At 48.4% G+C, this 26,882-nt stretch overlaps 2 protein-coding genes across 3 annotated transcripts; one reads left to right on the top strand and one right to left on the bottom strand.

Moving 5' to 3' along the window:
* Positions 1-7,113: 7,113 nt before the first annotated feature.
* Positions 7,114-9,062, top strand: LOC127238658 (androgen-binding protein homolog). Its single transcript, XM_051207318.1, has 3 exons — positions 7,114-7,230; positions 7,708-7,889; positions 8,885-9,062. Exons 1-3 carry the CDS (start codon positions 7,170-7,172, stop codon positions 8,984-8,986), a joined length of 345 nt encoding a protein of 114 aa, XP_051063275.1. The 5' UTR covers positions 7,114-7,169; the 3' UTR covers positions 8,987-9,062.
* Positions 9,063-14,564: 5,502 nt separating this feature from the next.
* Positions 14,565-25,025, bottom strand: Znf599 (zinc finger protein 599). Of its 2 annotated transcripts, XM_051207284.1 has the most exons (4): positions 24,943-25,025; positions 19,884-20,010; positions 18,127-18,222; positions 14,565-16,355 (listed from the first exon to the last, which is right to left on the bottom strand). In XM_051207284.1, exons 1-4 carry the CDS (start codon positions 24,958-24,960, stop codon positions 14,764-14,766), a joined length of 1,833 nt encoding a protein of 610 aa, XP_051063241.1. In that variant the 5' UTR covers positions 24,961-25,025; the 3' UTR covers positions 14,565-14,763. The 2 variants fall into 2 exon arrangements, with proteins under 2 accessions (XP_051063241.1, XP_051063240.1); XM_051207283.1 differs by lacking the exon at positions 18,127-18,222.
* Positions 25,026-26,882: the final 1,857 nt, after the last annotated feature.

A 26,882-nucleotide genomic window follows, 5' to 3' on the forward strand; every position in this document is an offset into this window, starting at 1 on the left:
TGTCAGGGGGAGGTGTGTATTTTGGCAAGAGGAAGAGATCCTGGTCAACAAAGGGCCCTGGCTGAGTCTGCTCACCTTCTTAGTGTTCTGCTTAAGGTCACATGTCATATGAAGACCAAAGGAAATGATGACCAGGGACCCAGGCCAGTGTCCCCTTAACCAGGCCTCCAGAGTGAGGCTTAGCTCTCCCAGTTAGGAAGGGAACTCAAGGGTTACTAAAGTCTCCCTAGTATTCAATGCCTGGGATAGACCCCCTGACCTGACCGCTTCCCTGCCTCCATCTTTACCTGCTTCATGGCTTCCCTGAGCCACTCTCTAACCTGAGCTCCTCTTGCTGTTGTAGTCATCCTTCAACTTGAGCTTTTCCTCGTGGTTGTTTAGTTTTGAGTCAGCGTCTCTAGACATAGCCCTGCCTGTCCTTGAACATCTCTGTGTAGACCAGGCTGGCCTTGAACTCACAGAGATCCACCTGCCTCTGCCTCCTGAGTGCTGGGATTAAATGTTTGCTCTATCCAGCCAAACTGGACCTCTTAGAGCCCTTGTGGATGTTTCTGGGTTTTTAAAGACAGGATCTTGCCCAGGTTTATGAACCTTCTGTTCACAAACCCCCTAAGTATGGAGTATGTGCTGTGTGTGTGTGTGTGTGTGTGTGTGTTGTCTAGTGTATGTGTGTAGTATGTGTACTGTGGTGTATGTGTATTAGTGGTGTGTGTGCGGAGTGTATAGTATGTGTATGTTTATAGTGTGTGTGTGTGGTGTATGTGTATAATGTGTGCAGTGTGTGTGTATGTGTGGTGTATGAGTGTAGCATGTGTGGTATGTAGCGTGTATGTGGTATGTGTTACTATGTGTGTGTGTATGGTGTGTGTATTAATTCAGCTTTCCCTGTAGCTGATTGTAAGCACTGTTAAAACGTATTAGCAAATGCCTGGTGAGGTGTCAAACACTTTCAGTCCCAACACTCAGAAGACAGAGGCAGGAGGATCACTATGAGCTTAGGGTCAGACTGGTCCACACAGGGAGTTCCAGGCCAGTCAGAAAGACACGGCGAGAGCCTGTTAATATCAACATGAACGTGTTCTCTACGGCTATACTGCAAAGCCTCATGCTCATTTTCTCATCATTAAGTGGAGATTTTCAGTGTGGAGCAAGCTGTCCCCCTGATTGGCCACTGCCTGACTCTGCCTTGCTGCTCCTGTTGCCTTGCCCCTCAGAAGCCAGCATGACTGCCCCGGGGACAGCACGGCCATTTTGAAGACTCCACTGCACCTTGGGGAAATTGGAGGTCAATCTGAGCTGGTTATCCCGGCATCGGAAGGCACAGCCTCAGTCCTGCTCTTTCAGAGTGTCCAGCAGAGTTTTGCTGTCACACAGTTCTATAAGAACCTTCAACCATTTCCACCTGGGCCACAGGGGTAGCAGTCCCCCCCCAGGGGGCTAGCAGAGGGGTGCTGGGAGGCAGGCTGTGGTAGGCTCCAGAGCCTCTGCTATGGGGGTAGGCTGCTCAGGACGTTGACTGCTGTGGAGACACACTCACTCTCTCCCCGGGACTGCCATCCATTTTAGGCCCCATGGAAGGTTCTGATGAGCGGTCTTTTCCTTGGCTACCTTCAAGAGTGTGGCCTGAATAGACCGCGATGGAAGAGGCAGCAGACCGTGCAGCAAAGGCTGAGGCAGGGGAATGACAGCAGGAAAGTGACAGGGGACAGGGCAGGAAACGGAAGGGTCACACACAGCCAGAGAGGGCTGAGCAGAGCTGAGGAAGGACAAAAGGGTACAATCCAGGGGACAGAAACTGCAGACCCTGTTTGCCAGAGTAGGTCCTGGGAGCTGTGGTGTCTTTAGACACAAGAGCCTCACCAGGGCCCAGAGCCACAGCGCTGGTGACTGCCAAGGAGGTTCGAACCCCTAACCATGGGATGCTGGGTCTATGCTAGTGTGAACCTGTCCACTGGAGGGCACCACCTGCTATGATACATGGAGGGAGGGAGCAGCCCAGGCCAGCAGCTGGAGGCCGTCCCCTCCCCCACCCACAATTTCTTTCTATTTCTGAGCAAAAGGATCCCAGACAGCTAACTGGGCACACGCCTGCCTCAGCCTCACAGGGGGGATTACGGGAGGGAAACACCAAATCTTCATTTCTTTGGACCCTGCAGGTCACCTGACCACTCTGGGTCCCCTGAAACTAGAACTTATCATTTACGTGGACTGTTTGTCATCTGAGCATCTCCGTACCAGGTTGCCCATAAGTATGAACACAGAGAGGACCACAGCCTTCCAGTGCTGGGCCCTCACTGGGTGATGTGCTGGCCCTTTACCTGGCTGTGGCATTTGATGCTCGATTCCTAGGGCGTCATCAAGCGCCATATGAGAAGGGCAGCCAGCTGTGGTTTCAACTCTGCTAGGCCACACACAGCAACGCCCACCTTGGGCGTTGGGCCCCAGGGTGGCTGCAGTGACAGAGGCCGTGTGTGGTGGGGGGAGGTGAAGCAGGTGGAGATCCTGTTCTAGCACTTTCTTCCACCAGATCCCCATCCCTCCCCCCAACCTCACCTGAGTCCAGACACTGCAAGGCAGTGCAGGTCCAGACCGCCAACCACACTACCTTCTTTCCCACATACAGAGTCTGGGGGCTTTGGCCAGAGCAATGGCGCACAGATTTCCACACCACAGTGCCCGTGGACCCCTGTACATGAGAACACAGCCGCCTCCACCACAGCGCGGGGCTCTAAACCCTGTCCCCTATTCGCCAGCTGCTCTTGCCTTGGCTGCTTTTGTGTCCCTTAGTGTCCAAGGGCTCAGGAGAGCAAGGCAGGTGCCACCCTATCCCAGGGACTCCACATGGGACGACTCCACAGTGGTGCTAGATGGGATGGGGGAGGGATAGCTCCCTCTCAAGTCTATGAACAAGACCTTTCTTTTTGTATTGCTATTTTTCTTAATGTATTTGTAACATTCCAATCCCAGCTCCCCCTCCTTCCTTTCCTGCCATTCCCTTGATTATCCCCTCCCCCCATCAGCTCACCTAGGGGTGAGGCCTCCCCTAGGAAGTCTGCTAAGTCTGTCCCATCATCTCGTTGAGGCAGGACCAAGGCACCTCTCCACCCCACGCCCTTGGGTCTAGACCGGGCAAGGTATCTCCATATAGAATGGGCTCCACTAAGTCAGTTTGTGCATTAGAGTTAGGAAGAAGACCTTTCCTAAAACCAGAAAAGAACAGTATCTTCCTACATAGCCCAGGCTGGCCTCAAACTCTCAACACCTCTGGCCCCACCTCCCGATTCACCTTATATAAGTCCTTATATAATTTGGCTGGCAGTAATGTTTAAAAGTAAAGCTTCTAAGTGTTTTGATAAGTCAGAACTAAGCAGTCTGTTGTTAAAGGCATTGACTGTCACTTTCTCTCCATCAGCGGTGACAGATACAGTTTGCCTTAGAGTTAGAGAGGCATCAGCCTTTTGATTTACTGGATGCCTGGGCCAAACAGGATGTACATCCGGAAACTGTTTTGGGAAAGAAGTGCCAAGCACTAAGACCCACTTGTGAGCTGTCCACTATCTCCTCCGGAATCCATTTTGATGACCTTGCCGGTCCCCAGGGCTGTTGAGGCCCAGCAAGGCCTTTCTATTCCTTGGAAATATTAGGAATGGAGACAGGGTTCATACTGTGGCTCACCAGTGTCTACTGGTGGTGACACCTGCAGCGCTGGCCTTAGGCTTCCTGTGGATCTCACAGAGGTTTAGTGCCTTGACCCCTCATGTCATAGGACATCTACACCTTTCCCCACTGATTGGAAAACCTCACTTCAACCATTAACATTCCATGACCAGGTATTTCTACTATTTTCCCATTCACTTACATTTTCGTATTTTTGTGTGTGGGCTTTCTTCATGTGTGTGCATGTGTGGGTGTGGACATGCACACACACGTCCGTTTGTGAGATGTGCTGGCTAGTTTTATGTCTACTTGACACAGGGAGAAGTCATCAGAAGGAGGTAAGCTCAATGAAGAAATAGCCTCCACTAAGCAGTGGTGCACAAGTTTTAATTCCTGCATTCAGGCAGCAGAGGCAGGCGGATCTCTGAGTTCGAGGGCAGTCTTGTCTACAGAGAGTTCCAGATCAGCCAGGTCTACACAGACAAACCTTGTCTCCAAAAATGTCAAACAAGCACACAAACAAAAAAGAAAGAGAGAAAATGCCTCTATAAGTTTGGATTGCAGCCAGGCGTTGGTGGCCCACACTTTTAATCCCAGCATTTAGGAGGCAGATGCAGGCAGATCTCTGTGAGTTGGAGGCCAGCCTGGTCTAGAGTGAGTTCCAGGACAGCCTCCAAAGCAACAACAATAAAAAAGGTTTGGATTTCAGCTAAGCCTGTAAGGCACCCACCCCCACTGACCCCCACCATAAGACAGGGTTTATCTTGTAGCCTTGGCTGTCTTGGATCTCAGTCTGTAGACCTGGCTGGCCTCAAACTGTCTCTTCCTTCCAGGTACTGGGATATAAGGCTAACAGCACTGCCTACTGGCCAGGCAGTTTTTAAACATAGTTATGATGGAGGAACGATCTACCCATTGTGAGTGAGGACATCCCTGGGCCTGTGGACCTGGGTTCTATAAGATAACAGGTTGAGCAAGCCACGGGAAACAAGCCTGTAAGCAGCTCCCTTCCATGGCCTCTGCATCAGCTCCTGCTTCCAGGTCCCTGCCTGCTTGAGTTCCTACCCTGACTTTGATGGTGAATGGTGATATGGAAGTATAAGCCAAATAAACCCTTTCCCCCTTAATTTGCTTTTGGCCATGGTGTTTTATCCCAGCAAGAGCAATAGTAACTGTTTTGTTTGTTGATGTTCAGTTTTTGAGACAGGGTTTCTCTGTAGCTGCTACAATCCTGGAACTCGCTCTGTAGACCAGGCTGGCCTGGAACTCACAGAGATCTGCCTGCCTTTTCATCCTGAGTGCTGGGATTAAAGGTGTGCACCACTACCCCTGCCTGAGCATAGTAATCTTAACTAAGACACAAGGCATAAATACGCACATGCACAGGACAGCCAGAGATAGGCATCAAGTGCCCTCAGTTGCTCTCACCAAAAAGATTTCATTTATTTTTGTTTTCTTTGCATGGAGATTTGGCCTGCATGAATGTCTTACCCATTGTGTGTGCAGGGCCTGCGAACCCCAGAGGAGAGTGTTGGATTCTGGGAACTGGAGTTACAGGTGGGTGTTAGCTGCCATGTGGGTGCTCAGTTCTCCTAACAGCTGAGCACCTGATATTTTTTGGAGACAGAATATTGTGCTGAACCTGGAGCTTGCTAATTTGGCAAGACTGGCTGGTCAGTGAGACCCGGGATTACAAGCGAACCACTGTGCCTGGCTTTCCTTATGGGTCTGGGGACTGAAACACAAGAATTCAAGCTTACATAGCAAGTATTTTCCTAACTGGGGCAGCCCCAGCCCACCTTGCTTTTTCTTTTGGACACAGGGAGCAAACACTGCAGGATGAAGGAAGTAAATTCCCCTCCCGAGAGGAGAGGAGCATATATAAACACTCATGATTTCTTCTGTAAGAACACTGTCTTTCATTTCTATTTATCCAACCATTCATGCCAGCATGGATTCATGTATTATTTCACAATTATTCTGTAATCCAATATGATGCTATTTAGCTGGTTATTGAAATTGTTTGATATTTGGCCATTAAGAGCTTTTTTAGGCTTTCTTGTGCCAATTTCCACAGACCTTATTCCTGTGTGTGTGTGTGTGTGTGTGTGTGTGTGTGTGTGTGTGTGTGTGTGTGTGTGTATGAGACCATCAGAGGACAATTAGGAGGAAACAGTTCTCTTCTTCCACCATTTGGTTCTGGGATCCGAACTCAGGGCCTCAGGCTTGCATAATGAGCACTCTACCCACTGAGCCATCTCCTTAGCCATCCCTTTACTTGTGTGTGGTGCTATGGATTAAGCTCAGGCCTTTGCACATGGTAAAAAGGACTCCTGTAAGGTATTGGTGGACTAGGGACAAAACACCAGAGCAGGAATGACTTTGCACTTACAGTTGGAAGGGCTGCAGTCCATCATGGTGGGGGAGGCCCAGTGCAGGAATTCCTCATGATTGATGACATCAACAGCCAGGAAACAGAGCGACATGAATGCCCAGCCTGCTCTCTCCTTTCCACTCCATATAGACCCGAGTCCTCACTGCCCACAGAAAGTCAGACTGCCTGAAAACTCCCACACTGGCAGAGCTTCGTTTCCATGGTGACTGTAAACCCAGTCAGGATGACCATCACCATTAGTCATCACACACTGGCGGCCTCCTGCCTGACACGATCTCATTTGTGAAAGAAGGTCCATCTGAGGGAAGAGGGTGGATTTGAACTTGAGACCGTCCACACACAGCGTAGCCTGTGGACAAAGGAGAGTTCATGGTACAGGGACTCTACTCTTTGAGCTCTTTGAGACCTGCTCACTGGTAGAGGGGAGAAAGACCAAGAGCGGACAACAGGAATGAGCTGCCGCGGCAGTGAGGGGAAATTACAGCATGACGCCATTGATGCTGTAAAACAGCACCGGCCCCTGAGGATGCCCACATGACCTAACACTGCGAGCTGCCTGGCTGGATTCACGAAAACCCCAGCTGGTGCCCCCTGTCCTGAGAGGTTTAATCCAAAGGTTACAGCAGCTAATTTGTCCAAGGGACACAGTGTGGCCCCCCCAGAACACACACTTCTACTCAGGTCTTGATCTCAGGCAAAAGCAGCCACAGACACCCTCCTTGATCCCCTGCAAGCTGAAGAGGACAAGCTTGCAGCCAGGAGAGGCGAGGAGGAAGCAGAGGTGGCAGCTGGGACAGGGACGCAGGGCACTTGGCTCGGCATGCGGCTTCTTAGAAAGGTCACCCTAACGGCTCTGGCAAAGGTACAACCGCGTCTGTCCAGAAACGGATGACATTAGGGTGTCTCCAGCCATTTGCTCTTCAGAGAGGGAGGGGCTCATGTGCTCACTCCCCCACGCAAGTGGACGGGAACCCGTAGGTGCCAGGCTCTTGCCCAAAGGCATTTGGAACTTCGGGGAGACAGGATTGGGGTGGGGTGGGTGGGACTGGGCTCAGGGAGACAGCAGCTTATAAGGCAGCAGGATCTGCTCTGAGAAGAGCATTTAGCACTCTACACCATGAAGGGGACTCTGCTGCTGCTGGCCTTGCTGGTGACTGGAGAGCTGGGCTTCCAGACAAGTGAGAATGGGAACAGACTGCCTTTCTGATCCTTGCTTACCCCTTCTTCTCACTTCATTCTCCAAGCAGTGCCCGGAGACACATCTCAGGGTACCTGGGAGGTCACTAGCCAGGAGTCCTGTGAAGACCCTTGAAGCTTACTGCTCGGGATTGAGGCGGTTGGGGGGGGTGGGATGGAGGGGCAGAGGTGTGGTGGGGATGACCTGTCCGCAGTTCCATGCACAGTTGAAGCTGGGTCATGTGTGGGGTTTATGTGAAGGACAGATATGCAGGCTGATACACTCACATAGCCCCCTTCTGCTGAGTGTGTGTTTATGGAAACTGGGTACCGTATCTGGGAGGCCGGTGCCCGCCGTCTGGAGGGCGGCACTGTGAGGAAGGTTAGGTAAGACATTTGCAGGTGTGGCAGGGACCCTTGGATATGTGCTTCTGCAGCTTGCCGTCCCTTTAATGATTGCTTTCTGTCTGTGCTTGCAGCGGAAGCCTGCCTTCCTTTCTATGAAGCTTTTGGTTCAGTGGTCGTTGGAAGCAAGACATTATTGAACATCATCCTTAGCAAGTTTAACCCTACTTCCGGGGAAAGGGAGGCTTTAGAAAAAATCCAAGAATGCTACAATGAGGGAGGATTGGAGGCCAAAGTCTTGGATACTACGGTTGTGGTAATTTCTTCCCTAACCCCCCCCACCTCCCCATGGACACATGGTGCAATGCTGTGTACAAGTCATGTGTGTCAGGGGATCAACAACAGAGCACTCACCCTTGTCCACCTTAGCACATGTCAGTGCAGCACGCCTGGTACACAGCCAGCCCGCTCTAAGCAAGTTCCTGCAAAGCACTCACGCTATGGATAAAGCCCGGGTTCTCTGCTAGTATGTCAGCCAGGGACACAGGAGAGTCCTTGCTCTGAGTGCTGCCCAGGCAGGGCACCCACCCTCAGGTCTACTCCAAGATGTCTGGAATTCTGCCTACGGGCCAGTGTCACCGTCTCTGGAGCCTCCTTCCCTCCACTCCCCTGTCTCAGATGGAGCCCCCCTCCCACTGGCCTCCTCAGAGCTTCCCAGAGCCTCCCTGAATGGTGCAGATGCCACCCACATCCCCGGGGAGTGTCTGCAGCTGCCCACCACAGCTGTTCCTTGTCTCCCTTTTTGTCTCCTTCTTGAGCAAAGCTGGATTACAGAGATGCGGATTTTGAATAGTGCATCCCTCATGATGCTTGTACTTTAGGTTTGAGTGACAGGTCCTACAAAACCACAGCACTCTCCCAAATGATTTTCTTCTGACACACACAGGGGATGCTTTGCTAACATGGTCCTATGGCCAATGTGCTGGACCATGTCCTGAGGTATGGGAGACATCTTCCAAACTAATACTCAGCCATCTTGTGTCCTCTGCACACTAGCCTCCATCATGCCTTTCTGCACCTTCTCCCCTTCATCCCTGCCTGGTCAGCATGTCTTTTCAGACTTCCTCCTGACAGCTGTGGATGAGCTGCAGCTCCCTTGGGCACAGTGTGTTGTGGAGACCTGAGTCACTGCAAGGGGTTTTCTTCTCTGTGGATAAGGAGCAGCCTCATCGTGGGTGACTGGGGAGCCCGCAGAGCTCCTGCACCTTGCCTGTGACAACTTCTGTGCGTCTCTGTCCTTTTGTTTTCCAGCAAACCATCACCTTGAGCCCGGAATGCAGGCAACACTTTACTGAAGACACGCTACAAAAAATTAAAGCCCTACTCTCCCAAATTACACGCCTTTTATATTGATCGCTGATGCCAGTGCCGTCTTGGAGCCCTGTCCTCCCTCCCTCCTGAAGTTGGAATCCAGACACCTGTCCCCTCCTTGTTCTGTCTGTTATTCTAATAAACACCTGCAGCTCTACTCTGGTCCCCATGTCTGTGTGCTGGGCGGGTGTCATGTGACATCTTTAGAAGGTCAGGGACACAGTGACAGAAGTGACTTGTGTGGGCACTCAGAGCAGGGTGACTGGCACTCACTGGTCAGGTGGTCATGGGAAAGCCATGGCAGCCTTTTTTGTTGCTATGTCGACGAGGCTGATCTTAAACTCCCAGAGGTCCACCTGTCTCTGCCTCCTAAGTGCTGAAATAATAGGCATTTATCACCACCAGAGCAAGCTAACTGCGGCTTTGTAAGACTGTAAGGAAGGAGTTGTCTCAGGGTAAATAGCATGAGAACAGCCACCGCTGTCACCAGGTCAGTGGGGAAAAAATGAGATGCACAGCTACTGACCTCAATGTCACAGGGCAGCTGCTAACTTAGACGTCAGTCCATAACAGCGCAGTGACTCTGCGGGTGAAGTTCCAAGATAGTAAAACTACATAGAAAGACCCTGCCACAAAAAGAAAAGGAAACCTTAATAATGAACAAAAAACTTTAATGGGGAAAAGATGCGAGTAGATGCTCAACTAAAGAAAAGAGAGACAGTCTGGGAAGAAGATTCAAGGGATAGAGTGCTTCTGTGCATTACATGAGACCTGAGTTCAAATCCCGGAACCCATGCAAAGCCAATCTGGGCAGAATACGTCCATAATCCCAGTTCTCCTGTCCAGACACCCAGAGAGACCTGACTTAGCCTAGGTAGGGGAGGAGTGACACCCGAGATTGTCCTTTGACCTCCCCGTGTACACTGACTGGGGCATGTGTGTATATGCTCTCTCTCATGCTCTCACATACAAAACAACCAGGCAACAGGAAGGAGAGGGATGTCAATCGGTCCAGGCAGCAATGATAAACATTAGCTCACAGGGAGACAGAAAATGATGGCACAGCTAAGGGAGTGGTAAATATTGAGACGTCAGACTGAGCAGAGCCGCTGCTGGTGAGCAGCGAAGGTCTAGCTGCTGGTAGCAGAGTCACACAGACAGGGCACAGTGTGTCAGATGACCATGCAAGTAGACTACGACCAAACAGTGCCATGTTCACAGGTTTCCTGATGGGACAGCTTGTAATGCTTCCTAAGGAAGGCTGGCCAGGTCTTGGAAAGACCCAAGGGCCTCACCTGGAACACAGCTCTCGTGCAAACCAGTGACTCCTGAGTTATAGCCTGGCTTCACCTTTAAGCACACGAATCAGGGTTTTTGCAAACCAACACCTCAGGACCAGGCATGACTAAAATCTGCAACCTCATGGGATTATTCAACCAGGAAATCCTAGCAGTGTTTACTCTGCCAGTGGAATCCCCAGTCAAAGGATGAGGCCTCCTGCTTAATACCAGTCTCTCATGAGACTGTGTGGCATTATGCATATCATGTATTGGGATATGTAAGTAATATGTTGTTTCAGTGACAACTTTTCTAGGCCATAAGTCATATGTAGAAGGGAAAATCTCATGGGTGGAAATAAGACACTGAGGCTTTGATGCCTGGATAGTAACCCACAGGAGAGACTCAGAGGAGAATGTTCCTAGCAGCTTTACTTGGCTTGATCCCAACTAGGAGAGATAAATGTCTTTAACCCATGAATAAACTATGAAGTGATGATTCAGGAGAAAATTGCCTCATAAGACAACAGTCAGGTACTCAAATTCTGATGATGCTTATTATCATGACTGCCCTGATGAGTTCCTGGGTTTGCACATTACATAAAAGCTACCACCACTTATAATCCAAATATGCACAGCACAGGGCACATCAATTCTACCTCACCAGAGCTTTAATAAGTTAAATGGTTCATACACAAGGAATGATTAAAATCACAAAAATACAGATTTCCTGTCTCCTGAAAAAAAAAAAAAAACACAAAGTTTGCCCAATGCACACTGGTCTCACCTTCTGTGGGAGGGAGGCCCACCTCCAAGACACAGAACATCATGAACAATAAAGGCTGGCTTTGAGCCCCAGGTCACAACATGGACAAACTTCTCTTTCCTTTCTCCACTTTCTGTCTCGTGTAGCCCTGGTAATCCAGAATCATTTGAACGTCTGCCATTGCCGAGTATCTACAGAGAAACAACCAGGGAAAGTTTGAGACTATCTGTATACACTCACCTGTCACAGCTAGAGTGATCAGAGCATTCTGAAGCAAATTTAGAGGCCAACATTCTGGATTGCTGCCCTTCACTCTTATTAACCAAACCCATGGTATGGATGTATATCTGGCAAACTATAATTGGCCTGCTATCCCATGCCTGCTATGTCCCAGGAATAGCACATGAGGTTCTCTAAGCACTGAGTAACCTGATGCATGCCAGCTACCAGAGGTGGGGCAGCTTCAATCATAAGTACAAACAGTAATATAACTCTGGAAAGGGCTTTGTGCAGATGAAAAATGCAAAGCAGCTACTGATGCTTCTTTCCTGTCACCCACAGTCACATCTCCAATGTGGAGGCCCAGATGGGAGTCAACTAGTGGTTGATGGTTGTATCACAAAGGCCATTTCCTGAGTTAGCTGTGCGATTACTCATTAATTGCAGGTCACATGCTGTCTGAACTCCAAAGCCTTTGTTCAAAGTGACTTTTCTAGTACTAAGAAAGGGAGAGGCATTGGCTTAAGGTTTCCTTCAGTGTGGACTCTTTTTGGTTTAGGGAGGCTGGTTTCGTGGATGAAGAACTTCCCACACTCACTGCACCCATGGGGTTTCTCTCCAGTATGGATACTCTGGTGTTGAGCAAGTGGTAATGTAAGTGTGAAGGCTTTCCCACACTCACTGCAAGGTCTTTCTCCAGTGTGAACTCTCTGATGCAGGTTAAGGGTAGATCTTTGGCTCAAACATTTCCCACAATGAATGCAGTCATATATGGTTTTTCACCTGTTTGAATTCTTTAATGTGAAATAAGGTCAAACTTTGCCTGAACAACTTGCCACATTTGGTGCACTGATAAGTTGTGTCTCCAGTGTATTTCCTGTTGCCAAAGAAGGATGTTTTTATAGCTCAATAATTTCTTACAAATGTGTCACATATAAGATTTCAACCCGGTATGGATTTCTGATGTTGGAGCAGGTTATAGCTTTGTAGAAAGGCTTCCCCGCTTTACTGCATTCATAAAGATTTCCTGTGCTGAGGATTTCATGATGCTCAACAAGTCTGAACTTCCCACTAATGCTCTTCCACAGTCACTACACTCATAAAGCTTATATTTAGTGTGAACTAGCTGATGTTGATTGAACAAGTCTGTGTTTGCAGCTAAAAGCTTTCCCACATTGGTGGCATTCATAAGGCCCGGGAGTGATGTGGATTCTGCAGTGTACAGCAAGCTCAGACTTATGGTTAAGGCATTTCCCAAAGTCACCACAGCACTTGCTCCATCTTGTAAACCTCTCTAGGGTACAATAAGGTCACAGTGTTGCCAAAGAACTTGCCACACTTAGGGAACTCATAATGCTTTCTCCCTTTTGGCCTCTTCTATGCTGAAGAAGTATTGACTGTGCTAGGTTTCCCACGTGTGCTACAGGAGTACGGCCTGTCCCTGTGTGAAATTGTTCATGGGGAACCAAACAATAACTTTTGCTGAAGATTTTTTCCACATTCATGACACAAATAACACCTTTCTCCAGGGTGAACTTTCTTATGCCTAATGAGATGGGGTCTTCTTGTGTAAATTTTCTCACCTCCAGTGCACTTATAAGGCCTTTTTCCAGATGCATACTCTGGTGCTCACCTAGCCCAGTTTTGTGGTTAAATGTTTCCCCACATTCACTGCATCTATAATGTCCATCTCCACTGTGAGAGGTCTGCCAGCACACAGAGGTTACAGGTGAGTTCCTTTTGGTCCTGTGGAGAAAGCCTGGGTTTTTCTTCACATCGAAAAGGGATTTATTTCTGCATTGGGGATTCTTTGGTTCTTAACACAGAATCCTTAGCTTGTCCTTGTCATCACTGACAGCATTCCTTCCACTCTGTTGGTATTAGGGGGGTAAAGATTTCACTAGACCCATAGATGATAAATGGGTATTTATTGGGGACACTTACACAGATAATTATAAAGAACTGTGGAAGTGTTCCTGACTTATGCACATGGAGAATTCCAGAGATTAGACTATGGAGTTGTCCATTCATTACCATATGGTAATTACCTTACATTCCATTAGACAAATGGGATGAGAAACAAGGAAAACAGCCTGAATGTGAAGCACAGAAGTCAGTGATCAAACAGCCTGAATCCATGTGTGCTTCCTCTCACAGCAGTTAAGGTATTATATCATCATGGGATTCTGGCTTAGCACATGTAGTGGTTATAGGATAGGAATGGCCCCTCATAGACAAATGTATTTGAATGTTTGGCCAATGGGGAGTGGCACTATTAGGAGGTGTGGCCTCATTGGAGTGGGCATGGCCTTGTTGGAGGAAGTGTGTCACTGTGTAGGTGGACGTTGTGGTCTCACATGCTCAAGTAAGCCCAGTGTGATGCAGTCTCCTTCCTGCAGATCAAGATGCAGAACTCTCAGCTCCTTCTCCAGCACCATGTCTGTCTGCATGCCACCATGCTTCTTGTCATGACAAGGCACTAAATTTTTGAAACTGTAAGCCAGCCGCAATTAAATATTTTTGTTTATAAGAGTTGGTATGGTCATAGTGTCTCTTCACCCTAACTAAGACAGTACAATTTTCAATTAGACAAAAATGAAATCCTGCTTCTGAATACAAACTATGACCCCAACCTCACTGTCTCGCATATATTTGGATACACACAACATTTTACATGAAAAGCCAGATAGATGTGGATGGTCCAATTTTCAAGCCAGTACAGAGGGAAACTGATAATGTCAACAAAATCGGTAAGGAGTTCCTGAAGCACATGAACATGTAATTCTCATAACTGTCTTCGACTTATGCCACTTCATGACCCTCTCTCTCAAGCCAAGGGGAAGAGGTTGCATCATAGGGAACACTTTCCAATCACTTCCCTGAAGCTTCAACAAATTAGAATTTTAATGAATTGTTTACTCTGGCTTCAAGTTTTAGGAATATATTTATATGACTGTATTCTACAGTACAGTCTTATAACTGGTACTGTTTCCTGTTTAGAAGTGCTAAACACATGTACTGCACATGCATGTATATAACAAATTAGCACACAATGTACTTGAGTCTATTACATTAAAAAGCATAATAATCTTTATTATACAGAATAGTAATTATAAATATATTGACATAATAAAATGTGTTTAAATAGAAAAAGCTTAGCTATTGATTGGCTGATGAAAAGATTTAGTTATAATTCTTTAGATGACTAATGATGACTGGCCACAAAAAGCAGTTACAGGGATGACAATCATGTGTCTCTTCAGTATGAGTTTCCAGAAACTAAATTATTTCTGGCCATAAGATTTTCCCTGATAGCTTACCCACTCCTTTCTCTCTTTCCAGCTGCTCCATCAGGACAGACAGGACTTCTGTCTCCTCTTCTGTCCTTTCTGTTTCTGTCTTTTTACCTCTTTTCTCCTTCTTTCCCCTTCCATCCCCTTTCTAATAAAATTTCTCACTTAAAAAAAAAAAAGATTTCCCCTGATAATAACATAGAAAAGTATTTTGCTAGTATGTGCTTGTTCAAGTGGATGGAGGTGAACAATGTTCCACATCTTTTAAATCCTGGTATGGATCTTTTGATGCTGAATGAAGGATGAATTATGGCTGAAGGTTTTCCCACATGCACTGCATTCAAAGGGTTTTTCTCCAGTGTGAATTCTCATGTGCCTAATTAAGGCAAAGGTGTCATAAAAGGCCTTCTCACATACTGTGCATTTGAAGGGTTTCTCTCCAGTATGGATCCTACTATGCCGAAGAAAATTTGCAGGTTGAGTGAAGGCTTTCCCACATTCTCTGCAAACATAAGGCTTCTCTCCAGTGTGAATCCTCATGTGTCGGGTGAAGGAAGAGCTATAGTAAAAGGCCTTTGCACACTCTTTGCATTCTAGGGGTTTTACTCCACTGTGGGATCTAGTGTGTCGGGTGAAAACTGAGTGGTGGGTGAAGGCCTTTCCACATTCATTGCATTCATAGGGCTTCTCACCAGTGTGAAGTCTCATATGTTGAATCAGAGAAGAGGTGTCACAAAAGGCCCTTCCACATTCTTTGCACTCAAAGGGTTTTTCTCCAGTATGTGTCCTCTTATGCCTTATGAAAGTGGAGCGCTGCGTGAAGGCTTTTCCACACTCGCTGCACTCGTATGGCTTCTCTCCAGTGTGGATCCTCATGTGCTGAATGAAGGATGAATTGACACAAAAAGCTTTCCCACATTCTGGGCACACAAAGGGCTTTTCTCCTGTGTGGGTCATGTTGTGGTGGAGAAATGTGGAGTGGTGAGTGAAAGCTTCGCCACAGTCTTTGCACTCATAGGGCTTCTCTCCAGTATGGGTTCTCCTATGTTTTACACAAGTGGAGGAGTGAGTGAAGGACTTTCCACACTGGCTGCACTCATACAGCTTCTTTCCAATGTGAATCCGCATGTGCTGAGCAAATGAAGAGCTGTAGTAAAAAGCCTTCCCACATTCTTTGCACAGGAAAGGCTTGTCTGCAGAGTGGGTCGTCTTGTGCTGGATGAAAGTGGAGCGATGGGAGAAGGCTTTCCCACATTCTTTGCACACATAGGGTTTATCTCCAGTGTGGATCCGCTGGTGCTCAGTGAGGTGAGAACTGCGTTTGAAGGCCTTCCCACACTCGATGCACGTGTGTAGTTTCTCCCCAGTATGAATCCTCATATGCTGAATAAAGTTGGCCATGTCAGGACAGATCTCCCTGCCCTCGCTTTCATAAGGCTTTACTCCAGCATGAATCCGTCGATGGCATACTAAGGTCCATTCAGTCCTAAACACTTTCCCACAATCTTTACATTGATAAAGGCCCCCTCCATCCATCCCAGGCTCTTTTTCTGATCTTTGGGAATCATGCTTATGGGCAGAATCTCGTGGAGTTGCTTGTGCCTGTAAGACTTGTAAACAGAGACCATCTTCTGTCTCCAAAGCATCATGTTTATGACTCAGCTTTCTAGGACACACCTCCTTGGAAGAGTCTGTTGTTCTTGTGTTCCCGCCTGGCATTTCTGACCAAGTTTCTTTAGCCTTGGTCTGCCCTAACTTGGAGTCCTCTGAGGATCTCTGTGACAGTTGTTCTGGGAAACAGAAAGCCAGATGAGAAGCAGTGGCAATTGAGGCATGATTGGATTTTGCTTCTTCACCTAAAGGAAATCCAATAAGAACAGGTGTCTATTATTAGTAACAGAACCACAAAAATATCAACATAGCACATGATGAAATTATTGCCTCTGAAGGTTATTATTGCATTCACTTATGTCTTTTCTTTTCTTTTGTTTTCAAGACAGAGTTTCTCTATGTAACAGCTCTGGCTGTCCTGGAACTTGCTTTGTAGACCAGGCTGGCTTCAAACTCACAGAGATTCACCTGCTTCTGCCTCCAAAGTGCTGGGATTAAAGGTGTGTACCACCATCCCCAGCCACTCATGGCTTAAAACCGTGTTTGTAAATTCTTTTTCATTCACTCATGCTTGGGTTCTTAATGTTTTTTCAGTAGAAATCTAGGAGGAAAAGCTGGGGCAGGGGAGAGAGAACCGTGAGCAGAGAGGTCACTCCAAATTCCAGAATGGGGGAGGTGGGCAAAGCAATGGGTATAATGTATGCAGTCAGTGTGGTGTAAGGAAGTATCATGATGCCATGACAACAGAGAGAAGTTGTACTCAATTTGGCCTAGACAGAAGAGAGCAGCAGAGAGTATGAAAAAATACTGGTATGTGACCCTGTTTCTAAGGGAGAGTACGTGTTGCTAAGTGGAAGAACTGAGGGGTGGGGTCAGGGGAGACAGACAAGCAGACACCGTGGGAGGTGCGAAAAGAAAAGTACACAGTCTGGACAGAACCCTGAATACCAAGCAAGACACGAAGAAGGTGAGGGTTGTGCAGATGAGGAAGGAGACAGGCGGGGATGGAGAGCAGACATCGTTAGGACCCTGCCATGTGCCAGAGGGAAGGGGCATGAGAAGCACTGGCTCTGCTATCGTGAATAAGGACAAAGTGAACACAACAGACACAAAGCCAATGGCATCTGCATGAAATCAGTGACGTCACACATAGGTAAATCTTGACATTAGGAAAAATAACAAGGACCGATAGGAAAAGAGGTTAAAGATACAATGTTAAGTCTCCCCCAAAGTTCATCAATTAATGCAATATAATCCCATCTCCCCCAACATGAATAGCTACCATCAGGACGACAAACAAAAGCAAATGCTCGCGAGGACGAGGCCAACGTACTGCTGGTTGAGATGTAAATCAGTGCCACTGTGGAATATTCCTTTACACTGCGTGAATGTGTCACATTGGTTGATTTAGTAAAGAAGCTGACTGGCCAACAGCTAGACAGGGTAAGGTCAGGTGGGAGAAGCAGACTGAGAGAATTCTGGGAAGAAGGAGGAGGGTGGAGTCTGAGGAGTCTCCAGCAAGATGCAGAGGAAGCAGGCAGGAGATGAGCGTGCTGTGCTGAAAGAAGGCACCGCCATGTGGCAGAGGGTAGAGAAGAAATAGGGGTTGATTTAAGTGTAAGAGCTAGTTAGAAACCATCATTAGCTATTGGCCGAACATTTATAGTCAATAATACGTCTCCATGTTGTGATTTGGGTCCTGGCTGGAGGGAAAGAAAAGTCTGCCTACATACCACCACTGTGGAAATCAGACTGGAGGTTTCTCAAAAACACCTAGAACAGGACTGACATATGATCCAGCTACACCACTCGTGGCTCTACCCAAAGGCGTCTAAGCCATCACAGCACAGAGAGAGACACTTGCACAGCCAGGTCTGCGGCACTATTCACAGGGGTAAGTGTGAGGTGGGTGTGAAGTCAGGAGACCACAGGCGAGGGCTGCATGAGCTCAGCAACCGAGAGCCACCAAACTGTGGCGTCAGCACAGTTACCCCCTGCCAACTCTCAGCCACCTACCTGTGCGGGTGCTTTGGGAGAGGCCCCTCTTCACTGTCCACACTTCCTGCCAATGCTCCTGGAAGCAGACCAGCTCTGGCTTGGGAATGCGATGCCCTGGCATGAGAAATAAAGTGGCACTTGTAGGTAAGGGTAGAATTAAAAACTCATATCAACCGTGCACGTACATTAGCGCACTGTCAGGAAACCGGGGAGGGAGACACAGCCCTGCCTTGGAAGGCATTCTCTGTCAGTCTGAGTCAGAGGCATCCTGCCTGCTTGGAGAGCACACTTCCCTAGTAGTGCGTGGTTCAAATCCAGATGAAATCAAAGGACATTTCCGGCCATAATCACCCAGCACTTGTGTTTCAAAGCCCCTGTGTAACTGTGGTATTTAAGGATGAATGGGAAACTGGGGACCCTCAAAGTGAGGAAGGGCATCTACCAACAGCTGTTTGAGGCTGGCCTACCGCTCCAGTTGGTCCTGCATCACCCCACACCCCTACCAGGGGCAGCCTGAGGGCCTACAGCAGGAAGGAAGATGACAGGAGAACAGGGTGGCCACTACACGCAGGAGCCAGTCACACTACTGGGTGTCTCAGCAGGTGGCCCATACACCTGGCTTACAGGATAAACCTAGTATGACAAGGCTTACAGGATAAACCTAGTATGACAAGACTCCTTCACTTTCAGCCAAGCACATGTTGCTGAAGTAGCCATAGCAAAACCACATGGCAGACAGAACACAGTCAGCATTCACTTAGCAAAGGCTCGCTGACAGCTGCCACATGCCCGGCACTTAGCTTAGTGGTGGAGCTTTGGGGGCAGAACACTGAACCTCCCTCCATTGAGCTCCCTGTCCTCAAGGACTCTAGAGTGTTGTCCCTGGAACACTTCCTCTCAAAACTAAGCACAAGCCAGCGCAGCATTTACTTCACGTGGACAGGAGGCTGGAAGCATCTCTAGAGCATCTGAGCATTCGAGGGAAGGGAGACTTGGGCGTCCATTCAGTTCCTACCCTGATCGCTGAAGGTGAAGTGGGTTAGGTGGGAAATACTGGGTTTTGTCTGTTATGTAGAATACTGTAGCACTGAGGTGGTCTAAGTTCTGCTCTAGGCAGTCACACATTGGTTCACTTGCTTTGCAGGTGTCACTAAAAGGCTACACTAAAAATAAAACCACCCGAATAATAGCATGAAGTCTGCAAGCTCACAAGCCCCCCTCAAGGTTGGGCCTGGGAAGTGGTTTCTTTTCCCAGGAAGCTAGTCAACAATTCTGCAAGAGTGGAGGATGCTGCCACTTGGCCCAGGCCTTAGGATATATGTGTCGATAATGGAGGTGGCAGGTGTCTGAAGAATCCTATTGTCTTTTCGGAGGGATGGGGTTTTGTCTTGAACTCTCTACACAACCCAAACTGGCCCTGAGCTTTGTTTCCTGTTCCTTGGCCTCTCATTTGCCTGGACCACAGCTGGACCAACCTCTTGGAGAGCCCCATCCCAGCAGGCCCCGCTGGCTGGGCTGTGACACCAGCTCATTCAGCCCTGCTGAGCTGGTCACTTCCCTTCTATGGGGATGTGGGACAGGGACATCTGACTGCCCGGCTGGCAGAGATGAGGACTACATTTCTTACATAAAGATCCCTGACGTGACGCCGAGAAACCACGCAACGGTAAGCTGAGACTGCGGGAAGATGGGCAGTGCCCTCAGCCAGCAATGCCGACAGAGGGCGTAATAAAGGCAGCTTTAACTCTGCACGCAGGAGAGAAATGGACCCTCACCCAGTGAGGCCAGAAGCCCACAGGTCTCCATCATCACGTCCTGGTACAACATCCTCTGAGCCAGGTCCAGATGTCCCCATTCTTCCACGGTGAAGGTCACAGCCACATCTTCAAATGAAACCAGGGCCTGAGATAATAATAAACAGAAGTGGTTAGAAAACTGTGTAGATCACACGCAAGACCGAAGTCTGTTCCTTGGTTATGGGCAAGACTGCAGGGACAAAGCCTGAGCTGCAGATCTTCTCCTAAGTACCTGGCCTGGCACGGAGGCTTGAGATGGAGGTGCCTTTGACAGATTCCAAAGGGATGTGAGAGAAAAGCCCCCTGTGTGAGAAGCCACTGGAGAAGGACACAAAACAGTGTGTGATGGTAAGTACCCAACAGTGACCTGTGATGTTAGACGAGCTGGGCTTGGTGGGGGAGGGGGCGATGAGGACCTATAATTCAATGATCACCACCCCAGCAGCTGAGCCTCATTGATCTACATGATTTATTAACCAGAGCCCATCAACGCTGAGTAACCAGGACAGGCAGGGTACACACAGAGAAACCCTGTCTCAAAACAAAACAAAACAAAACAAAAACAAAAAAACAAAAAAGGTAACTTAAGGCAGGGCTGGTGTTTACTGCTCTAGTTGGTGGTGTGAACCTGGAAGAGAAGGGTCTAAAAACATGATGTGATAACCAACTTTATTCAGAGCATCAGACAATTTATACTCTAAGGGTTGAGGTGTCACCTAAGCAAAGTGTCCAATCCCAGGGACACACCACCACTCGTGGTAAAACCACGTTTTCCATCCCAGGGACACACCGCCACACGTGGTAAAACCACGTTTTCCATAGAGGCCCGTGAGTAACAATGGCCCAATCCCAGGGACACACCGCCACTTGTGGTAAAACCACGTTTTCCCATAGAGGCATGTGAGTAACAATGGCCCAATCCCAGGGACACACCGCCACACGTGGTAAAACCACGTTTTCCATAGAGGCCCGTGAGTAACAATGGCTGACGTAAACTCAGTCCTGACTGCTACACCTTGGAGGAGCATGGAAACGCATCCCGAGAACAGTTCTGTGTTTCAAGAGGTTACAAGACTCTTGTCCTGTTTTCTTGGAGTTTTCTCACAAGTTCGCAGAACTCTCCTCACAGGACTCCATTCTTGGAGCACGCTCCAACAGGCTGGTTGGTTCTTTTTTAATTAGCCATTATTCACACAGTTCCTTAAGATCACTTACATATCTAGGTGACCAAGCGACCAAGGACAATGGCCACCATGGCTCTATGAACGTGGACAGACGGCAACCTGGAGCATGTCTGTCCTGGGCAAGGACAAGGCATAGGTAAGGATTTGCCAGCCACACAATCTCACCTTCCTTAGAAACACATGGCCAACTTATGAGAGCTCACGACCCCCAAGGTCTTGTGGTGTTCCCTTGAAAAAAGCCTGACTTTTCCCATGAGATGCCTCAGCCTGGAAGGGTCCCTCAAATCCCCATCGTTTCCATGCTCACCAGGGAAAACCTTGCAAAGGGTATGTTGGGTGTCACTCATAGGCTTCCCTACCCTGCTGTGGGTTACTGGTTGAGCTTCCAGTTTCCTTCTGAAGCACCCTGGGAAAGAGTAAAGCAGCACATATTTAAGGGGCAGCTTGGAATAGATCTGAGGACGGCGGCAACTTCCTCCAAGACATAAGGCCCCACCCTGCAGGGAAGCTGTCTATGCCCAAGAAGTCCTGGAAACTGACCAGATTCATTACACCCCTCGCGGTAGTTGAACGTAATTGGCCCCCATAAGCTCATAGGGAGTGGCACTATTAGGAGGTGCGGCTTTGTTGGAGTAGGCGTGGTCATGTTGGAGGAAGTGCGTCACTGTGGAGGCGGGCCTTGAGACCTCGTACATGCTCAAGCCACAGGCAGCGTTTCAGACCATTTCCTGTTGCCTGTGGGATCGAGATGTAGCTCCTCCTCCACTCTCAGCTCCTTCTCCAGTGCCATGTCTGCCTGCGTGTCATCAGTCATCATGTCACATCATGATGACGATGGCCTGAACCTGTGAAACTGTACGCCACCCAATTAAATGTTCATGAGAGTTTGCTGTGGTCATGGTGTCTCTTCACAGCAATACAAACCTTAACCAAGACACCCCCAGTATATATAAGTTGTAAGGCCTAACAAGAGACACTACCTACTGAGCTACCCGGAAGAGGCTCCGACCATAGCAGTGTCTGGAAGAGCTACACTCCAAACTGTTCAGAAGCCTGCGGGTAGTGCGGTGTGGTCTAGATTGCCAGCTTTTGTGTGCGTCACCCTTACGGAGTTGGCTGTGGTGACACAGTCATTGTGCCCCAGGAAATAACCACTACCAATATTCCTGTAAATAACCCCAATAAAACTCACTGCTCCACCAAATTGGACTTTGGTCCCATCTTTACTTCGGTCTGTTGCCGGTTCCCCATGTATTTGTTCACAACTCCCCCAAGAATGGCGTCACACAACAGGGTCAATGTGACAAAGGATGAACAAGCTTGGGGCTTGAGGGCAGGAAGTGAGACAAATGGGGTGGTGGCTTGAAGCTGAGATCGAATTTGAGGGTGACAGGAGCCTCGGAGGGTAGGGTCTCACTCACTAAGCACTTTACTAAATAGCACCAACCCCAGCCTTTGTAGGAACCCACATGCTAGGGTGGGGGTGGACCTGCAGGAAGTCAGCTGGGGATACCGCACAGTGGCGGAGCACGTGCCTTACGTGTGTGAGACTGGGGTCTGAACCCCAGTTGGAACAATCGAGTTTGGGTGTCAGCATATGCACTGAATGACGTCAGATCAGGGGAAAACTGTAAAAAGTATGGTTTTCTCCACCCGCCAACTAGTCTTGTCCCGCCACCGCGCCAGCCCCAATTAACATACAGAGACTCTGTATTTGATATAATTCTGTTGGCCAGGTACTAGTTTTTAATCGGCTAGCTCTGTCTTAAGTATTAACCCATTTCTATGTATTTCCATGTGGTCTTCTTACTGGGGAAAGGGGCCAGCATCTTGTCTCCCCAGTCTCTCCATCTTGGCTCCTCCCTACTACTTCCTATTTCCTCCTTGTCTCCTAGTCCCGCCTATCTTGCTTTCCTATTGGCCAACAGTGCTTTATTCATTAACCAGTATGAGAAATATATACAGAATGACATCTCCCATCAGAAGACTCTCTGAAATGACCCTGGAACTGAGGTAGGATGGACTTACAGGGAAATTGTAGGGACCTGGGGAGGGAAAGATTCTCACTCATCCCTCTAGAGTCTAACTGAAGCCCCCTCACCAGCTAGAATAAGGAATGCAGCGTAGGGCTGGAGAGATGGCTCAGTGGCTCTTGCTGAGGACCCAGGTTCAGTTCCCATCATCCACATGGCAGCTGTCTGTAGCTCCAGTTTCAGGGAATCTAAAGCTCACTTCTGACCTCCCAGAGTACCAGGCACATAAATACACGTAGGCAAAACATTCATACACATAAAATGAATAAATACAAGTTTAAAAAAGAACGCAACATTGTTAACATTTGCTGTGAAGGCTGCTGGTGCAGTTAGCATCTACACAGTGGTATTTTTATGTTAAGGGAACAAGTCAGACTGAGGCCTGAACATGTGTGACCTTGGGGAGGGGCCTCCCTCCTCCCCCCAGACTCAATTGTGTCAGCTAGCTGTTCACAGTAAAGGTGGCTCTCTTTCCTGACTGTGTAAGCCAGATTTTCACCCGATGGACTGTAGTCCGGTCAGGTTCCCCTCAAGAAGCACCTGCCGTCTCATTTAGTTTCTTAGAAAGCCTTTGATGATAGTAACGTCAATCCCCAACAAAACCCCAATGACTTTTGTAAAAGTCAATTGCCCCCTCTCTCTGAGAAGCCCACAGCCATGCTTTCTGGTGTGTCTGATCTTTGTAAGGACCACCTCTTCCCCTCTTAAGTCCCTATTAAAATGTTTTCATTAAACCCAACTCCGATCCAGACAGAGCTAAACCTGAAAATCTTTTCAGTATTGAAGCAGTGGCTTGGCACAAGTTTGAGGTCTCCAAAAGTTTCCTCAGACTGCTATGGGGGGGGACAGTGGGAAGCTGTGCCTTCTGTGCTTGTCCCCCCCCCCCCAAATGCTGACAGAGCAAGGCTGGAATGGACCGATTCCGCAAGCCAGGTGAGGAAGTTAAAGAGCGTGGGGGTAACTGAGAGGACCAGAGTTCAGAGCCGCAAAAGCCATGGAAACGCTGGGTAGCTTCAAAAGGAGGAGACAGGTGAGCCCAGAGCAAGCGGGCTAGCAAGCCTGGCCATAGCCACAAGCTCTAGGTTTGATTGAGAGACCCTGGAAGACTGCTGGAAGATGACTCCCAATATCATCAAACACAGAGAGAGAGAGAGAGAGGGGAGGAGGGAGGGAGAGAGGAAGACAGAGAGAGAGAGGGAGGCAGAGAGAGAGAGAGAGAGAGAGAGAGAGAGAGAGAGAGAGAGAGAGAGAGAGAGAGAGGAGAAGGCGGGGGGGGGGGGACGGGGACGGAACAAGTCGTCCTAAAAGTGATCAGGCCCATGCTGGCAGTGAACTGCGTGGCAAGCTGGAAATAATTACTGTGGCTCCGCTCCTGTATATGTACATCCCCAAAGCACCGTCATCAACGAAAATTTAACTGTTTTGCTTTGCAGTACAGGTAAAAATGTGAAGATTTAAACCCAGTCCCTTTGGCTGACACCAAAGTAGCAATTCAGAGCCACCCTGCTGGCTACAGGGATGTCCCGAAGCTGCCCACAGAGTGATGCTGTCTGGATCCTGCTGAGCACAAGAACAGAAGCCACTCGCGTACCGGGTCCAGATCTCTCCGGACGGAATTATTGCGAACATTCCATTACAGACCCAGGGGAGGGACCCCAGGGGCGGCGAAGCGCTGGACCCAAAGTCAGAGCCCGACGCTGGAGCCTCCTAAGGACCCGGCTGCTTCCAGATCCCCGGGCACCAACGCGGAAGGGTTGGAGTTCCAGGATCCAGGATCCAGGACCCAAACAGACGGCCCGAGAGCAGGCAACCTCCACTCACCAGTGCGGGCGTCGCCATGGGGACCACAGGTGCGGCCCCAAGAGAGGAGCGTGAGGCGGGTAGCGCTAGCCCGGGAAGGAGAGCGCCTCGCGCAGAAGGTGGAAGTGGATGCTCTGTCCTCAGGGTCCTTCCCCTTCGCTCCTCTCCATTCACAGGAGTTAGCTTCTGCCCAGCGCGGGGAAGGCGGGAGGAGAATCAAAAATGACATTCGGAGAGCAAACGTCGGAAGCTCCGCCCCCCGCGGCCCCCAGGAACGCTCACTCCTCTTGCGTCATCTTCCAGGCCTCCGCTCTACCTTCTGGGAGATGTAGTTTTTTTAATCAACATCCCAGTGGCACTGGAAGCAATCTTCCTGTTCCTGTTCTCTGTAAAACAGTGAGCTTTATGAAACACTTGTGTAGAAGGGTCATTCCTGACACTAGATAACCTTCTCTCTGGCTGTCCTTAGATTGTCTCCCTCTGTGTTTGTCCCCATGTCCTAAGACACCTCTCTTCCCTTTAAGGTCCCAGAAGAAATGCTCCAGGGCCAATTTCCTAAGTGGCCAGCACTTCAGAAGGGTCTGAGGTAATGGTGGCAGGCCCCTATAGACTCGTGTGTTTAAGTGTTTGGCCTATAGAGAAAGGCACTATTCAGAGGTGTGGCCTTGATGGAGGATGCTTCACTGTGGGGATGGGCTTTGAGGTCATACATGCTCAAGCTAGGCCAAGTGTGGGATAGAGTTGCTTCTGCCGCCTTCTGATCAAGAGGTAGAACTCTCAAGTCCTTTTCCTGCACCCTGTCTGACTGCATGCCATGTCCTGTCATGATGATAATGTACTAAACCTCTGAAACCCACCCAGATCCAGACAACACTGAACCAGTCTAAAAGAGAATTATAGCTCACACCTCTAATCCCAGGACTCATGAGAGGCATATAAGTCAGTATCAGGAGTCCGTATGCAGCATCCATTCTCCAGCCACACTGAGGGAGGGATCAGTTGAGACTTGGCGAACAGCTCATGCATGAGAATAACACCTGATGTCTCAATGAAACTTTAAAAGCCAGATTGGCATAGTGAGATTTATTTCAAATTCTGAATACTACAACTGCCAACTTAGTCTCCTTTACCCAGTAAACCATCTGGAGAAAGAAAGATATTTCATGCTAAAAATAGACTTAAGGAATTTTGACCACTAAGCTAGCTCTACAGAGAAAACTGGAAGAAAGCTTCCTGTTTGAAGAGATTGAATAAATCAAAGTAGTAACTAAACGAAGAAAGGGTTGGGAAAACACCAAACACTTCCAAATCAACAAAATGATAGGAATTAATACACATCTTTCAATAATAATTTTAACTATTAATGATCTCATTCCCCAATTAAAAGTCATAGCTGGGAGACTGGATGTTGAGTGCTGGGCTTTAGAGGTCCTTATGTATTGGGAAGGAACAGAGTTCCTGCTCGAAACTAGGAATATATTTGGCAGGGCCTTGAGGCAGCAGTGGCTTCAGATTCTGAGAACCCAACTCTTCCCATGATTCAAGGCCATGGTTATCAGCCCCAAGGTCCCAAGGCTTCTATATGCTCCCTCTGTTCTTGAGATACCCTGTGTTCCCCTTGAACAGCATAGTTTGATTAGCCTGCTGCTGACTTCACCCCATTGTATGATAATTTCTGCTGACTTCCTCCCATTTCTCCCCTGAAAATAGTATATAAGAGGCTATGCTTTTCTTTTCTTTTTCTTTTTTTTTCTTTTCTTTTCTTTCTTTTCTTTTTTTTTTTTTTTTTTTTTTTTTTTTTTTTTTTGTTTTTTGTTTTTTTCAAGACAGGACTTCTCTGTATTGCTTTGAAGCCTGTCCTGGAACTTGCTCTGTAGACCAGTCTGGCCTTGAACTCACAGAAATCTGCCTACCTTTGCCTCCCAAGTGCTGGGATTAAAGGTGTGCACCACCAATGCCAG

This window comes from Phodopus roborovskii, unplaced genomic scaffold, assembly GCF_943737965.1.
Source record: "Phodopus roborovskii unplaced genomic scaffold, PHOROB, whole genome shotgun sequence".
NCBI lineage: Eukaryota > Metazoa > Chordata > Mammalia > Rodentia > Cricetidae > Phodopus > Phodopus roborovskii.

Excerpts from the sequence above, each read along its gene's own strand:
- LOC127238658 (XM_051207318.1), top strand. The coding sequence starts at position 7,170 with ATGAAGGGGACTCTGCTGCTGCTGGCCTTGCTGGTGACTGGAGAGCTG. Across the intron at positions 7,231-7,707 it reads AGAGCTGGGCTTCCAGACAA|CGGAAGCCTGCCTTCCTTTC; the intron begins GTGAGAATGGGA and ends CTGTGCTTGCAG. Across the intron at positions 7,890-8,884 it reads TCTTGGATACTACGGTTGTG|CAAACCATCACCTTGAGCCC; the intron begins GTAATTTCTTCC and ends TTTGTTTTCCAG.
- Znf599 (XM_051207284.1), bottom strand. Across the intron at positions 18,223-19,883 it reads TGGGCTTCTGGCCTCACTGG|GGCATCGCATTCCCAAGCCA; the intron begins GTGAGGGTCCAT and ends TTCTCATGCCAG. Across the intron at positions 16,356-18,126 it reads CTCCCAAAGCACCCGCACAG|GTGAAGAAGCAAAATCCAAT; the intron begins GTAGGTGGCTGA and ends GATTTCCTTTAG.